The sequence below is a fragment of the Apostichopus japonicus genome, chromosome 2, assembly GCF_037975245.1.
Source record: "Apostichopus japonicus isolate 1M-3 chromosome 2, ASM3797524v1, whole genome shotgun sequence".
Lineage (NCBI taxonomy): Eukaryota > Metazoa > Echinodermata > Holothuroidea > Aspidochirotida > Stichopodidae > Apostichopus > Apostichopus japonicus.
In genome coordinates, this window is record NC_092562.1 from 26,488,268 (window position 1) to 26,506,412 (window position 18,145).

The following is an 18,145-nucleotide window of genomic DNA, read 5'->3' on the forward strand; positions in this document are numbered from 1 at the left end:
ACTGTAAGTACCTTCCCCCACCCTAACCTACCCCCATCAGAAACAGTCCAGTCTTATACACCTGTGATAGAGGGCGTGAAAGCCAATTTGCTAAGGTGTCGGACTCATGATCATTGGGCACAGTATATAACTGCTGCCGACTGGAGGGATTCTCTCTGGGACAGGTTATCATTGACCGGCAGGGGAAATATATTTATTTATGAGCAATGTACCCATTTAATGAAATTTTATGTAGAGTAATGAAAGTAATGAAAGTGATGAAAGAGTGACTGTAAGTGAAGCGGTTCTATATTTGACTTTCAAAGTTTCCATGGCAACTTTCTGAGATTCTATTAATATGTGCAGAGTGTTTATTACAAATTCTGCGCATTTCGCACAACTAGCAAGTTACTAGAAAGTTACTACAAACATCATTGACCATGCATATGAACTTGGGAAGCCCAATTGAAAGCCATGCAGGAATGCTCCTACAAAACGGGAATTTAGTATTGCTGCATGATTTATAAGCAGTTGAATTAACAAATAAACTAAATTGATCTAACAAATTTTGTTTGAGCAAGTTTTGTCATACAGTATATCCACATTAAACGATGGAGATCCATGTATACAAAGGACTCATGTAGTTTACAGCATTGGCCTACCATAGGTATTTCCCATGCATGTATGCTTATGAAGAACTGACGTAGGGCAACTCATTGGTGGATTTGCTTAGCACATGATATCCCAAAAACACAATAAAACTCTTGCATGTGTCATCATGCTATAGGGAGAGTGATTTTCGATGAATAATTCGTAGTGTGAGATGTTGATGTTTGATTTATTTTTGCTATACAATACATTAAATTGGGCTTAGTAGACATGCTGAGCAACAACACTCACACAAAAAGACATAATTGTTGTTTTTTCAGGCTTCGTCATCGACACTGGTAACTGAGTATGTTATCAACTTTGAACACAATTGAGTGTTTCTTTAGTTTATTCTGATATGTGGGTGTTATAAACAGTTATATGTTTAGTAGTATATCTGTTTACGGTATTTACACGTAGACAAAGATGTGTACCAAGGCGGTCGAACCATTGAGAGCGCTCGTAGCTTGAATGGGAGATATTGTATTGGCAGATAATGCACAGCTGGTGCTAATGAGAATGGCTTCCAGATAAAATTATTGGCAGCTTTCGCAAACACACAGTGCCTCTGCAAGATCACGTATCAAACGAATTGGCTATTGCCGATACATAAGTGTCCATATTTCTCTATAGTTTAGAACTTGTTTTAGTTCACTGCTATACTATTTATGGAAACTAATTTGCCCAATATTTTTTAACCTATTCCATCAATGCATTGCTTCTGCACTCCATGAATTAGCTATGATGCTATACATGAGTGTGATCTATCTGTGTTGTTTACTTTAGACTTGTTTTAATAGGTTGCATAATTATTGTAGGGTACACATACACTTACATACAGAGGATAGAAACAATTTCATTGTTACAAAACACAGTAAATTTTTGAACAGATTTTGTATATTTGAGCTTAAATTCAGTAAACTCACCATTATCATGCAGGAACATAGTCATGATGGTAGTATCCTCTCTATCGTCCTTCATTGCTGTACAATTGAAAGCACCAAATGCATTGTTGACAATACTGGTAATGGAAACAGAATATCCAGCTGTGTCTGCAGGAAGGTCTGGGATCATGGTACCACTCAATGTGGAGACAGGATGACCATTGTTACCACCTCTTGTGTTATAAGCTCTAATTGAAGTCACATCTGCATCATCATCTCCTGCGCCAAGATAACACTCAAAGTGAGGAGGCTGAGTAAAAACAGATCCAGCATCTTTTGACTTGAATGACATCACAGTCAACTGAACCTTATCTGAAAAAAATAACAATATTATCATGATGAAATATAAATCGCAGATATCTCTATATTCAGGTACTTCTTAACACAGAAAGTTCACACTGAGTTTTCATCCATGTATATTGCTTAGCTTGTAAATTTGTCATGCTGGAAGTAATTTAAGGTCTCCAAATGCAAGTATAATACATGATTTAAACAGTGGCATAACCAGACCTCTTCATCTGGAGGGGAAGGGGGAAAAGGGTAAGGGAGGGTGAGGGAAATTTCCACAGTTTGTGTGATATCTCTACCACGTCCCTTCCATGTTGTTCTGCAAATTCTCCCGCTGAAGGTCCCCCTTTTTCTCTTTTCTCTCATTGTTTTTTTTTAGGGGGGTGACCACCCCATTGCCTGTCACCCCCCCTGGGTATGAGAAAGTAAAAATACTATTAGCTGCTATGTGTGCTCTGTTCTCATACTGCCTATAGATGTATACTTCTAAATAATTAAAAAAATTGTATTTTTCCAAATCAACTTTAGAATTCGTATAAACTTAAAAAATAAAAATTTGTACAGGTAGTGATGGGATTTTGACAATTGGGTTCGATTCTTAGTCTTTTCAATTGTTTTGTCTGTAGTTTTCATTTTTGTCTGGACTATTCTTTCAATAGTACAGTTTAAGCTATTTCTCATTGTCTATGAGTTGTAATTATGATTTAAATAAATTTGAATATATGTAGCTCATTTTCATTAACTATATAGCTTCATTCATTCAGCTACTACAAAACTGCCTGTCTGGCACCATAGTCTATCTGTTTTATTAAATTTATCGGCGTAATTCTTTATAGTTGTTGGAAACAATATTTCGGGATCAAGTGTAAAAGCATACTAACATAAGAGTTTTGCACACGTTTCAAAGCTAGTAACATTGCACTGTTAATTAATGCAAGTCTTGTCCCACTAAAATATCACTGGAATCAGTAGGTGATCAACACATCTTGCACTGACAAATTTCATTTGTTTAGCAACAAGTGATTGCATGATTGATTTTGCGAGCTGATATTTTGCACATTAAAAATGGAAAGAAATTTTGAAAACTTTGTAGCTTTTTTGCCACCTACGTACAATAATGGAATTTTTTATGGGATCTATTTGTACTTGGACACAAGACTGGCTGTGACAAATTCCTCCAAAGTAAGATCAGCAGGGCTAATTTTTAAGGACTTTTTTCTGTAAGTTCCCTTGGACAACTAGGCCTTTTGAATGTCTGAACAGCAAATTTGGTCGGAAAAAAAACTAACATTGACCGGTATATGTTACTGTTGAATGTACACTTAGAGGGAGAGATGTGTACAGTAGGTTGGTGAACAGAACACCATTTTTGGGGTAATAGAATTCGTAATTTTAACCACATGGGCATATTTTCAATGCGATCTGACTTTATTGTTAACTGTAACTAGATGTCCCGCGGAAAAGACCTATAGCTGATTTTGGTTGTCCGAACAGAAACTTTGGTCATCTCGGACTACCAGTTGACATTTACCCTGACGAGTCTACACTCTAGTTTCTAAACAAGCTACTTTCATAATTTCTCAATCGGTCAAATACTTTAACATTATTTACTGAAGGTCACTTACAATGCACAGAATAACAGTAGATGCAGCCACAGAATACTCAAATTTGAATGGACTGGAAGACAACGTCACATATTTGAATGATTCACCATAGTAGTGTAATAGTCTCTTAGTAGGACTTCCCAACCATCAGTACAGTAATCCTGTACAAGTACACTTCAAGACAGGAAATTACACTTGTTATATAAAATATAAAACGTGTAATGATTAAACGCCATCTAGTGAAAAAGTGTAATTTGCATGCATGTAAACTGTGTATATTGCAGTTATTATCGCATTTTGGTTTCTTCTAAAAGTATGGTAGTGTAAATTAAGACGTTAGAGTTAAAGATATGGAAATACGTACAATTTACACCGGGTTACATATTGTATACTGTCCTCAGTCTTTTAGATTATTATTGGTAACAATGGCTGTCACAAAGACTCATACGATGTTCAGAGATCTCTATAACTAACAAAACAATATGCAAAGTAACTCATTAATATTCATTAACTAAAGGGACTGCATCAAGGAAGCATGTGCAAATGTAAACTCTACACTACAGCAAATTACCTGGAAACGCAACTGAGTGTGCCCCTGTTAACAGGGTCATGTAATGGAATCCTCAAGAAATAAGAACGTTTCATATTTTTTCTATCCTCAAGTCACTTTTAAAGCTTTCTTGCTATGCAGGATTCTGTGTCTGGGACACAATCTTTTAGGGTTTTTCCTTACATCCTGCTGACACATACTATGGTTGTTTTTGGAAACCCCAATTACACACATTCACAACTAGGCCCATGTATAGCATATCAAACACTTCTTTATGTCTTTCTCTCTTTTTAAAACCACAACTTCTATAAAAAACAAAATTTCTTCCAATCCTTTGTACACATGATTGAATTTGTTTAAAACCAAATCAATCATAACAATCAATGCAAAGTACAGTAATAACAACACTCCCATAACAAAGATTTTTGTGCTGAGAATAGTCAAGGATGCTTTTCCTGTGATTTGATTGGCTAATAATCCTTTACCATTGTCTGCAAACATTCTTGCACCTATAGTACTCAATGAATACACAGTTTGTTGTTTAAATGCAACTACTGGATATGTTACTCAGTCCCGTGTAGAGATAGTGAAGTTTGTACTTAGGCTATCATATGTGTGCATTTAAACAATGAGAAACCTCTTTTTTTGCTGGTCTTGAACTGCTTTGGTCTGTCGCGAACCCTTCTGGTCTCTAATATATTTCTAGGTCTCGATCGGGGACCAGTTCATATGTAGCTTTAACAAGCACATGATTAAAAATCAGGTCATTTGTTTTTATTCAGACCCAATTGAACTTTCAAATCTAGTAAAACCACAAACTCAAAAACATTAATTATAGCCTACATGGTTTTCACCTAAAGCGTTTCCTCTTTTGGGTTTGCATTGCAAGGTGGCATTCTATAAAATTGAGAAGTGTTAATAGGCTACATTAATTGACCCTGTACCAAACATTACAAATTACTGTCATATATGTATGTCAATAACGGCGCACTTTGCAGCTTGCAACTTGACATTCACCATGGATACATCCATGTTCTGTCATAGGTTTCGATTATTTTAATTTTCTACCTGGTGTAACAGTATCAACATCACACTGTTGAGAGTGCTCCGCTGAACATATTAAAGCATATTATTTAGCTGGAAGATTTCACATGCCAAAGAAGCTGTTCCCAACAAAAACATTTTCTCTGCCATACTGCCTATAGCTTAAATGGCTATAGGCCCTATGGCTGCAGGGATGGAAGGGGAAATGAACCTATTCCTACTGACACAGGTATATGCTATATGATTACAATAGGCTAATGAAGTAATTCAGTTGAGGGCTAAGTTACCATTAGTCTACCTGCCCTGAGTTAGTACCCGCTAACTTTCCCTTAGGCCTAAGCTATGCTGTTTTTCACATAGGCCTACTCTCTATTTCTGAATCTGAAGTAGCACTTACCTTTTCGTCCACATGTACCAGTTTGAGCTCTAGAATACTGTAGCAATACTAAAATGAAACAGATAAGAGTTCGGAGACCAACAAGTGTCCAGCACAACATTTTGGTAGACTGCTGGCCTTGTAATGTAAAATGGCCTTATCTTTGTTTACACTTACACTAGTTACAGGTACATGTAAGGCTTAGCCTTGAATAGCTACTGGAATTTCAGAACATGGTAGCCAGCTACACGTCATAAGTTAGCCTAGGCCCTAGGTCTAGGCTACTGCACACAACTTCAATGTTCCAGTATAATCTCTTTACTAATTATCCTTCAGTAATTCAGTTCTTTCAAATTGTGTTTGACTGTTCACTGCTACCACTTCGTTTGTAACTGTTTATCTATGACAAGAATATGCCCATTACGGAAGTAGTTTAGGTAAACGTAATGTACCACATCACAGTGTATATTACTCAACGCAGTTAGTGCAATAAACAACTGGGTGCTACAATTTGCTAATTGCATCAAAGGTCGCAGTCGCTATAACGGAGAAGTGGCTTCAAGCAGATGTTATACGAGTTATAACAGCCAAGAGCCACATAACACTCCATGTCGTATTCCGTGCGTCGACTCTCGTTAGAATTAAATACGAATTTAGTACATTTCTACTATACTTGTATATGTAGTAAAAATCATGACGAGAAAATAACAGGCCTGCTGCCAGAAATTAAATGTTGTAGTGACAATTTCTCATCCCTGCATGTAATGGTACTGACCGGGTAGCGATCTCCTTTTCCCAAACAGGCTTGCTGTTATGTGAAAAAAGTCGTTAACGATTGGTCGGAAAAGTGACGTCATCCCCATGGAAACCATTGAAAATTTTGGTTTACCACTTCGAAGTAACCAAAATCCATTCGTTGCAACGAAGATATTCCATTCCAAAATGTACGGTGTTTATTCAATATTTCCCTCTATATATGATTTAGATGGAGATACATATGATTCAACAGATTATGTAAATTGATTATCCGCATACCATTTTCCAAATTTTAGACAGGATACTTCAGACTAACTAGAGTCCTAATCTTGTCGCGAAATCCACTCACGTATTGTATCGACTCGAACTATTGCTGCTGATGTCTGTTTTCATTCAAGACTCGTGAACTCAAGTTGATTATAGTGTACCCATTCCATGAAACGAATTCCGATTTCAATAGAAGGGCTCACGAATCTTGGATAATGTAAACACAAACACAACGGCATGTAGCGTAATTATTATAAGAAAGCTTAACATGCTTTCCAAGCATTAAAAGTAAGATGAGGCCGTTTGGAAGATAACCCGGGAACTAGAATTAACTAAGTGTCACAGGTCAATCTGCAACAAATATTATTCTGTTCAGCATAAGCAACGTGCATGTTTCAGTGACGTCAATAACCTCATTCATGCTTCGACAATTTAAGACCCGTGACCCTTCTGATTCAGTGTATGTCTTCCAACTACCAAGCGTGTGAATTATCTCTTCTTGTTACGTTGGTAGCAACTCAGTTGACACACTTAATGAAGAATTAATTAATTCAATAAATGGCATCATTTATTATTGACCAACCAACTGGTTAGTGATATTTTACATAATAATAATAATAGTAATAATAATAATAATAATAATAATAATAATAATAATAATAAAAATAATAATAATAATAATAATAATAATAATAATAATAATAATAATAATAATAATAATAATAATTTTTTTTTTTTTTTCTCCTGTTTATTTCTTCGATAGTATATATACAAAAACATACAATGTCAAATGTAATTTTGTTGTTATGCAATAATTAATCGAGAATGAAGCTGTTTTTTAAGTCATCATATAAATAGCGTTTCTTACAGTACTGTTGAACTTTTACAGCAAACTTAAACTTATAAAAGAATGCTTCCGTGTCTAGTTGTACATTCCTTCTTGAGCAATCAGAAATATAAATCTTCATATGTAAAATTAGAAAATTATATGGACTGTATTCCTGATATAGAAAACCAAAGAAAATATCTTCTTTCGAAAAGAAAAACTGCTTGTTCAATAGTCGTCTCTCAATATCTAAAATAAAATAGGAGACCAGGCTACAATCCCAAAAGAGGTGTTCAATAGTCTCCTCATGTAGTTTACAAAAAGAACAATTTGGCGAGTCTACCATATTCATTTTAAAAAGCAATTTCTTAGTAGGGATAATTCTATGCAAAAATTTGAACTGAAAATATTGCAAACGTGCTTCAGTAATACTCTTGTATGGCATCCTAAACAACATCGCCCACTGCTCAGATTCAAAAGAATAAACAGTGTTCCACTTATTAAGTGAGGTGGGCAAAGAGGTTACCCCTTTTAGAAAAACCGGATAAAGTATGTGGGAAACGGAATAATTACCCATAATTTTCTCAAGTAAGAGTTCACTGACAGTAGGGTTATTATCGGTATCCTGTAAGCCGATTTTCCAATGACGAGGAATCGCTTTAATTAAACCCCAGTAGTGAATAAACGAAAAATTACCAATATTGTAGGTCCTAACAAAAGTAAGGAAATCAAGAGGTCTATTATTAACATCAAAAAAGTCGGCAATTTTCATAATCCCCTTTTTGAACAGAATATCATAAAAAATGGTCTTACTGTTAATTTTTACACTGGAATTATTCCAGATATACTCATTTCCAAAATTATTATTAGGTGGGGCATAAGATACTTCACACCAAGCATCCAAAACTTGGCGGAGAAAAATATTCTTAATAAAACTAATATCCGTTTTTGAACAATTACACTGGAAGAAGAATTTATTTCCATATGGCTTCAAAACCGTAGTGAAAAATATTTTCCAAGGGCTCTCATTAACAGAAAAATAACGGCGAACCCAAGTACACTTTAAGGATTTCATAAAACTATCAATGTGTGTAACCCTTAGTCCTCCTTCATCAATATTATTAATCATAGTACTCCTCTTAACCTTGTCAGGGCGCCCACACCAAATGAAATCGAAGATTATTCTTTCCACATCCTTAACAAAACTGGAGGGAGGGTTAGGTAAGACAAGGAATAGAAACACAAGTTGCGAAAGGGCAAGAGACTTAACTATGGTATTCCGGCCAATTGGGGTCATATCCCTGACAGACCACGAGCGTAGGCATGATTTTAGTCGGGATAACTTTGGAGTATAGTTAAGCTCAAACAAATCATTTCTATTGTTTGTAAAGAAAATGCCCAAATAGCTAACTGGTCCACTGCTAACGGCAATACCACTGAATGAAGTAAAAGGCCAATCACGAGCAAAAGAGCCAAGAGGAAAAAGAACAGACTTATTATAATTGATAACCAACCCAGAGGCTTCCTTCAAGTCACTTAAAATTTGCAAAGTTTTCTGCAATGAACCTCTAGAGCTATCTAAAACGAAAACAGTATCATCAGCATACTGTAAAAGTTTGTAATTATAGTTTCCTACACAAAGGCCCCCTATTTCCTTATTATACAAAACACTAAGTGATAAGAGTTCTGCACATAAAATAAACAAATAAGGACTCAAGGGGCAACCCTGCCTAACTCCTCTCCCAATACGGAAGTAACCTGTTGAGTAGCCGTTATTGATTACGCAAGCCATACTATTATTGTAAAGTACAGAAACCCATTTCCTAAAATCTTCACCAAAATTAAAGTAAGCAAGGGTTTTCTGAATAAAACTCCATTCAATCTTGTCGAATGCCTTCTCAAAATCAACAAAAAGCAAAAACCCCGAAATTTTACTGTCAGTTGTATAATCAAAATGAAATAAAACTGTTAGCAAACTGCTTATCCACTAGAGAGCCTGTGTAATAGTTGTATAATCAATTAAATCCAAAATACATCTTATATTCTCGCCAATGAAACGACCCTTAATGAAACCAGTTTGTGTAGACCCTACAAGAGAAGAAATACAAGATTTAAGTCGAGTTGCCAAAACTTTAGCACCGATCTTATAGTCAGTATTGAGTAAAGTAATTGGACGGTAGTTTTCAAGTTTGTTGGAGTCTTTACCCGGCTTGAGAATTAATGAAATAACCCCACGGGATTGTTCAGACGAAAGTAAGCCTGTACGAAAAGCATAATTCAAACTTGAAACCACTTGAGGGCCTATTAAGTGCCAGAACGTTTTATAAAAATTAGTGGATAATCCATCAGAGCCAGGACTTTTATCATTTGGCATAGAACTTAATGCCATCGAACATTCTTCTAATGTAAGCTCCCCTTCACATACGCTGAGATCAAAATCAAATACACTAGAGTCAGGAAGGTTACTAAAAAAGGCATCAGCCGATCCTGATTGTGAGCTATATAAGTTTGAATAAAAATCCAAAATTTCATCCGAAATACCTTTTTGGTCACCAATTTCTCTGCCTATATCATTCTTCAGAGTGGAAATCGTATTATGAATCTTATTTCTCTTTTCAAGGCTTAAGAAATACTTGCTATTTTTCTCCCCATCCTCAACCCATCTTGCTCTCGATCTGATTATAGTGCCACGCAATTTAAAATCGTAATAGCTAAGGAGCTCAGTTTGTGCTTCCTTTAATTGGGAACTGACAAAAGCTGACGGGTTTACAAACAGTTTATGCTCCAAACTTGAAATAATCTTGAGTAAATCATTTTCTCGACGACGCCTATTCTTGGCCTTTTCCTTGGAATAAACCATCGAGTATCGTCGAAGTTTGTATTTAAGAAAATCCCAAGTTACACCAGTAGCATCATAATTAACAGATCTAAGAATATCCTCGATATGGGTTACAAAAGCTGAATCGTCTAAAAGCGAATTGTTAATTTTCCAAAATCCAGGACCCCTAACCATCATAACAGGGGTTATGACTAAAATACAAAAAGAATGGTCGGATTGAATACCCGGGGAAAAGTGGATAGACTGGACGGAATTTCTCAGGTGATTGGAAATCAGAAAAAAATCTAACCTGCAGTGGATGCCCGGAGTTACATTAGAACTCCATGTATAATGTTTACCAAAAGGATTTTTATCACGCCATATATCGATTAAATTATAAACTGACATTAAAGATAGACACTCGTCCCGGGCTTTAAAATTGGTTTTTGCTAGACCCCCAGTCTTATCTAACTCTAACGAAAACACGAAATTGAAATCGCCCATCATAATTAATGTTTCACCATAAAAATTACCAATCTTGTCGCAAATTTGAGTATAAAAAGAAGGGGTGTCAATGTTTGGCCCATACACCCCGACGATAGTAAATATTATCCTATTAATTTCAACATCCAAAATAACAAACCTACCGTAGGCATGAATAAATTCCTTATGTAAAGTTACAGCAAGAGAAGGTTTTAAAAGAAGACACACTCCACAGCTATCCTTAGTCCCATGACAAAAAATAACATTACCTCCCCATTCGTTTCTCCAATAAGTCTCATCCTGGATAGAGCTATGTGTTTCCTGGAGGAGGCAAACATCATAATTTTGACGGTGAAGAAACGCAAACAATCGTCTCCTTTTCTTAGACTGCCTTAGACCTCTCGCATTGTAGCTTACGAAACTTAAGGTGGAAGCCATTTAATGAATAGCAAAGACACACTACAATGGTCACAGGCAGCCAAGTGAATAAAAGGTTCAACAACAGCGTACATTATAATAATGAAATATTTTAAGTTCACAGGAGGGTTTAAAAGAAAAGAAAACATCAATCCAAGGGAAAAGTACATACACAGCAATGTCCACATCGTTCCACTAGGGAACAGCTGTACTTCCCAAAAGAAAAACGGCGAACTGGCCGGCTGAGGATTCTCAACTGTGTGCTGTTATACGGCTGGCAAAATAATAGCGTTGAATAATACAGGTACATTCTTCCTGGGAGTGAATTCCAAAAATAGTTTTGTCTCTATACTCGAACCAAACAGTTATTCAAAGTTGTAAGGCTTACCATCTGAGCCCCTCCAACACCCTCCAGAGAAGCGAAGTTTAGTCCCTTGTTGGTATAGTTCATTGACCTGATTTTTCCAGCGTCTTTTTTCCCGCAAATCTGGGATAGTTAAATCGTCTATAATGTAGCATCCCTTTCCGTTCAAGGCCCGTCTTGCATCCTTCATCACCCGAACCTTATCTGGAAAAAAGGCCATCCTGACCAAAATATGTCTTTCTCGCCCCTCAACAGGTCTACCATCTCTGTGGGCTCTCTCTATCTGGGGGGTGGGGATTCCCATCTCTGTGAGGATATCTGAAACAATCTTGCGACAATCGTCCTCTCTTTCTCGCTTAATGCCTACCAACCGGAAGTTGTTACGCCTTGAAATGCGTTCTTGTTTATTCAATAATCGCTCATGATCTTCTTGTCGTCTCTCCAGATGTTCCACTTTCTTGGCCAAACAATCGTTATCTTTTCGTAGAGATGAAATTAATTTACTTTGTTCCTCTAAGGCTTTGGCAAATTCCTTTCTGATTTTTTGGAGTTCAGAATTAATGTTCTGAATGGCTGTATCTAGGCCTTGCAGTCCCGTACCTAACGCCACGTCATCCTCTAACACGTTCTCTACATCAGTAACAAGATCTGTTAGGCTCGCCGTAGGCCTAGGCTGGATAGGAGTAAGCCTAAGCTGGGTGTCGGCTTCCTCATCTTTCTTCTTATTTTTACTCCCGACGGGCCTGCCTCTTTGCTTTCTTTCCATAATTACGGTATAAAAACAGTAAAGGCTCACCAAAAGTGGGTGATTTTCTCAGAAAATGGAAGAAAATACAATCCAAAAGAGAAAATATCTACAGCCGAACTTCAAGCACGTCCACTCAGTGCGACATCACAGTATCGAATCAATAATAATAATAATAATAATAACAATAATCATAAAAAAAAAATAATCAGCAGCTATATTAACAACACTTAAGCAACTACTAATGTGAAAGAAGCCCGCAAGGGCTCATGGATTACAACTTATTCGTCGGGTGGCTTCTGATTCAACATTTTAAACACAAATTTTGAATCATTTTCAACTTTCAAGCGCTATGATCTAGATGGAATAGCGCTATATAAATATTAATTGTTATGTTATGTTATGTTAACTTAGAAGGTCATTTTAGATGGAGAAACCGTATATTGCTCTTGGACTAAAAGGAAACCTTACTATGACCCGGCCGGGTAGGCCCATCGAAACCGGAACCTACAGATTGCTTAGCCTCATTGCTTCAACTGCCACCGCCTTTATCCACTCGGCCACAGCACCGGTAACATTGTCTGATGCTGTTCAATTTTTCTATAAAGTTAGCATATGCCTAGCCTGTGTCTACACTAGTGGAGAGGAGATGAGGAATATAAAGTGTGCATGCATGAAAAGTCAATAGAGGGTATACACTATATAATCTTTGACTTGTTTAATTTTTGCTAAAGAGGGTAGTGTGCATAGGTTACCTTGAACCACAAATACGCGGGACGCAATTTCTGTAAATTTATTATTCAATAGACATCGAAACGGAGCCATCCTGTGACGAAGATACAAGTTCTAGAAATTATTGTGAATTTTATCTTCACCTGTCATAATCCGTAAACTACAGAAGTGCAAGTTAATTGCTACAAATAGCAAAAGGCAGTTGCGTAGCTACTGGGGGGGCCTGGGGGGCGAGGCGCTTCGCGCCAACTTATGGTGGCGCTACGCTTAGAAAGTCTGGGTACAAGCTTTGCCCCTCCCTTGGCAAATTCCTCGCAAAGCGCCTGTCTAACCGTGTCACAATTTGTTACTATATATGACCGAAAGTAGTTTTAACTTTTTTTTTTCGAAATGAATAGCTAGACGGACCGCATCCGTAATGAAATTTGGTTTGCATCTTGTGTATGAGTGTAAGTACGTACAATCATATCTTTGATCCACATCGATATGGGTTCACTGGGTTTCCATTTGGCCTGTTTCCTACAAGATTTCTAACCACAGGTGCGTAGCCAAGGGAAGGGGGGGGGTGAGGGGATGGAGACCGCCCTCCCCCTCGAGCATATTTTCTTGGTATTTTCTATGATATCGAAGTTTTATAGTAGCCGTTATAAGAGGTTTTAATATTTTTACACCAATAATTTAACTGTGTCTGAATTTTCCTTGACCAACATTCTTCATAAATACTTCCCTCTACTCGTACAATTTTGACCGGTCTGTTAGTGGTTGAGGGGGTTTTTTCTATATTGGTTGTCCATAGATGAAATTTTGTGCAACATTATGGGTATGTTTTGAAGTGAATTTAATATTCAAATTCTGAACAAATAATGGGTTTAAAACCTTGAAAAGTGGGGCTGACGGGTATTGTGGGGCGTTACGTAGAATTACCTAAAAAAGCAATGATCCACAGGAGATGCAATGAGGTCGAACATGATGTGTGACTGGTGACAATCTTGAAAAAAGGTTATGAATGAAAAAAAAAAACTATTAGGAAAAACTTGGTTCTCAGGCAAAAGTGTACATCTGGTTGGTTATTTTCAAGCCCGAGAAGTGCCAGTTCCTGTGATCTGGAGGGCTATCAAAACCAGAAATTTTCTTGTACGCTGCGCGCCAACCAATGGTGGCGATCCGCTTTGATAATAACTCGCCTGCATCCAAGCAGATGTCCCCCAATATTTGAAACAGATCGCCGCCCCTGCAGGTATTCATATATTGCCTCGAGTCAAATGAATATATGTCATTGAATAGTCCACAAAACAACTTTTTTATGGCCACGAAACTGTCGAAACATGATTTTCCACTACTGGTAGAGATGTAAAATATTGGGAATTCTGAAATTCCTGCAAATGATGCCAACTTCCCTCAAGTTAAGAGTCTGGCTGAGTTGGCAAGGCCAGTCAGCATGAAAGAGAAAAAACTTTTTTTGCATTTCTGTCACCAAAGTTGCTATTTTGCCTCACAGGTGCCATCTCCTGCGATCTGGGGGGTGCTGAAATCTCAAATTTTCGTTATACGCTCCGCGCCAATCAAGGTGGCGCTCCGCTTAGATAGTAACCTCCGGCCCCCCAAAAGAAAGAACAGACCCCCATGGCACCCCCACTCAAAAAATCCTAGCTACGCCACTGGCAAAAGGTAGATCATGGTGTAGAAATTTGAGATATTTATTCGACAATGTTTCTGTGTATCGATCGGCGTCCCAAGGGAGCGCCAAGTTGTGATTTCTAGAAAACATGATATAGTTACAGCTAACCTGATTGATCGTTTTCACCGTTAACCAGTTTGTCGTTATTTCGCTTTTATTTACCTTGAATACTAAGTGATCAAGTTTTTGTTAGCACTGCTGGTTGATTCAGCCAAAGAAGTAGGTATTCTCATTGATTAATTCACGTATAATTTCTTATAATAACTTCGATCATGTCTTTAGAAGTTACGCTTGTGGGCCTAACAGTAAGCAGTTTAGGCTACGTACTGAATTATCTGAGTATGTACTTGACAACTTTGTCTAACCAGCTGTTTTTGCGGGTGGGTCAGGTGTTTACATTTATCTGTAAGGGGGTCGTGTGTGATCATGCGTATTGTTTTTGTCAATATTCTTTGGTTTGGCGAGCCTTGGGAAGGTCATGTCAGTCGTTTTTCTTGATTTCAGGCTGGGTAGATATGAGTGTGTTTAACCATGGAGCTATAAACAGAGCTCCATGGTTTAACTAGGCTTACTGTTTATGCACGCGGACAAATTTACGGCGCGGTAAGTTTGCAAAGTGTTGGCGTTCTTCTAAAATGAATATCTTCATTACTTTCTTTATTTCTTGAATACAGATTGAATATCAACTTATGAAAAAGCGGAATTCGTCAGCGAGTATACCTCCTTGCTCCGTGCGCCAGACAATGAGTAAAGTTTGCTGTCCAGTAATAGCTCTGATGAAATAAATATCCTGATACACTACTTTTATGTACAATTACACAATGGCATGACTAACAATCTTTGGCCTCTGACGACCTCAGATGACCCTTGACCTCCACTAAACAACATAACTATGTTACTCAATATAACACATGCACACGAGTTATGCCTCCTATCGCCATCATGACTGCACAAGTTTCTCTTGCCATCGAAACAAAAAAAGGCAAACTAAGAATAAACCCAAACAAACAAAATGCAAAAAACAAACATTCTTACCCGAGACTACCATAAAAGAAGAATAAACAAGACAACTCACCCCCCCCCCCCAAAAAAAAAAACATATGGAATCGAAGCTAACATTTGATTACTTCATTCATTTCGATATCATTCCCGCGTGCTGACAGTTCAGAATCGCTGTAAATATTTGAATATATTATGTTTCGAATTCATTTGGTAAGGAATAAGGTCTATTCTGTCTACTCACTGAGTTACTAAGCACACTTTTATAATAACTATAATAATTGCAACAATAACAACAATAATCATAATAAGAAATTGAATAATAATAATAACAAAAATGATAATAATAATGATATAAACAAATAATAATAATATTCGTTCACATCCCTTTTCGCACAACTAAATATATTACAACAACAGTCACAACATATTGAAGGGTAATCCAGTGTTTCCTTGGAATGGTTGCACAGGACGTCGTGTGTATACCTCATTTAACTCAGTCATCTCAAGCCTTGAAGGTTGCACACATGTAACATTCATAGCAAACCATCAGCAATGGCTCATTCTCCTCAAAAATCATTTCGATTGAAACTTTAAGTTATATATATATATATAGGCTTCATTTTACTTATGCCAATTTTAACTGAAATGTTGTTGAACATGTTTTTCTGTGAACTTCTGCAAATGGACCAAATTTTGAGGAAGCAGAAGGGATATGGTTGATGGAGCTGTTTGACTTTAATTGGGCGAACTTGTCGCTTCTTTTGGGCATCTGGATATTTTTGCTTGAGTATGTAAAGTGTATCGCTTCAAGACAGCTGTAAGAAACCTGTGGTATTATCGATCCCCATCTGCTGGTTGGATTCATATGCTAGCATATTTATGGGCAGCACTTTGAATTACAAGTGAATCTACAGAAGATCGTGCTGATGATACAAATTAAGAATAGGCAAAAACATTTTTGTTATTTTGTGTGATAATATCTAAGGGAAGCAATGATTACTGATTTTTTGACAACAACTAAGTGATTGTAAACATTCAAATCCAAACATGTAAATATATAAATTCACAAATGAAAAGAATTTAGTTTTTACCGTGCTATAGAAAATGTTTTCTTTCATTTAGGATCTTTGTTTCATTAATTTCTGGAAATAATACAATATCAAGGTACTTTTCGTAGTGTACAGTAGCAATGTCATGCTGGCCATCACATGCAGACTTTAAATTTTATTTATTCTCTACATTGCAGACAGCTTTACAACTCAAAGCCAATCATGGCAATGACAATAACATTCAAAACAGAAGTTCATTCCAAAATCTTTCATATTATCTAATTAAGCTAATGAGCTTCACCTACACCTACACAAGAGAACGAACATGGTAAGACGGTCAACCTTCATCAGGCAGTGAGAATCATTATGGTTAGTTAAAGCAGAAGAGAAATCTTAAAATGAGAGATTACTTGTTTTACCTTGTATTAAAGAATAAGCTTCAGCTGTGACCGAATCTATAGCAACATTGTAGGAATGATATAAATTAATTAACATCGTCTTCTCACGTGTAAAAAAAACCCGTTGAACCGTAGTCTATATACTGATATAATTGTGTATTCCAGTTCATGAGTACTTTATTGTCAAATGCTTATTTTGGGTTCATTGTTACGATCTGTCTCTGAAGGCCCCATCAATCGTTGTATCAAGTTTAATCCCAAATTACCCATAAATGATTCAATTGCAAAAGATTTATTATACTAATATTATTCTTAACTTCCTTGTCATAATAAGCATAAAAGATGCAATACAAAATGATTATCCTTTCGTTTGCTTCAATCTAAAGATGTAGAAGAATATCTGAAATTTAAAATTAATAAAAAAATCAAAATTCTTCTCAGTAGATCACAGAATAGTCATCTTGGTTGTTCAAATAACACCTCAGTAACTTCAGACACAGCATGTAGTTTTCCTGAAAAAAAAAAATAAAATATGTATTAGGAATCAACATTGTTTGATGTAGTTCCTGAAAAGATTAAATCTAATTGATAGGATAAGACTGAGATATTAATATTGTAAATATATCGTTTTCAAAGTTAAAGATGGCAAGATGATCTTCAAATTCATCAATCATAACAAAGAGAATAATCAGTAAGACTTTATGAAGTTCTCTGGATTTCCAAGCAATAAATGTATTCTTCAATATCATGTAACTTCATGCATTTTTTTTATTGTTTGCTAAATATAAATGAATGCTTGTTTAAAGGAAGTTTCACATTAAAATATAACCTGTGATAACATGAAGTTCACATTTTTCCTTCTCAATTTCTGCACAGCCAGATATAAATCACAGGCGCCTTCTGTCTCCAGACATTGTATTTGAGCTTTAGCTGTGACATACACAGCACTGACACCAACTCCATTTCTGAAATAAAAATTAGCAAAGTTCAGTTTCTCCTGAATTACTGCTAAACTATGTGTATGCATTTTAAACATAAAGAAGACAAACTTGTTAATAGAAGCCCTACTAACTGCTGGTTTTAAAGTCTTGTGCAATGCAGCCTTATATAACTGCTTTTTATACAATCATTATTTATCCAAAAATCTTAGCTTTTATGATCCGGCTAATATGTACAA

At 36.4% G+C, this 18,145-nt stretch overlaps 1 protein-coding gene across 3 annotated transcripts in view; it reads right to left on the reverse strand.

Annotated features, from left to right (window-relative positions):
• Nucleotides 1-18,145, reverse strand: part of LOC139984175 (uncharacterized) — a 260,085-nt gene that overhangs the window by 137,250 nt on the left and 104,690 nt on the right. Inside the window, exons 29-30 of one of the 3 annotated variants that reach the window (XM_071997962.1) lie at nucleotides 17,798-17,933; nucleotides 12,369-17,480 (exon numbers count right to left, since the gene is read on the reverse strand). The exons of the other annotated variants lie outside the window; for them this stretch is intronic. Coding sequence (XP_071854063.1) covers nucleotides 17,406-17,480; nucleotides 17,798-17,933 — 211 coding nt within the window. The 3' untranslated portion in view covers nucleotides 12,369-17,405. Of the gene's footprint in view, nucleotides 1-12,368; nucleotides 17,481-17,797; nucleotides 17,934-18,145 lie in introns of those variants that run through there. 3 annotated transcript variants of the gene reach the window in all.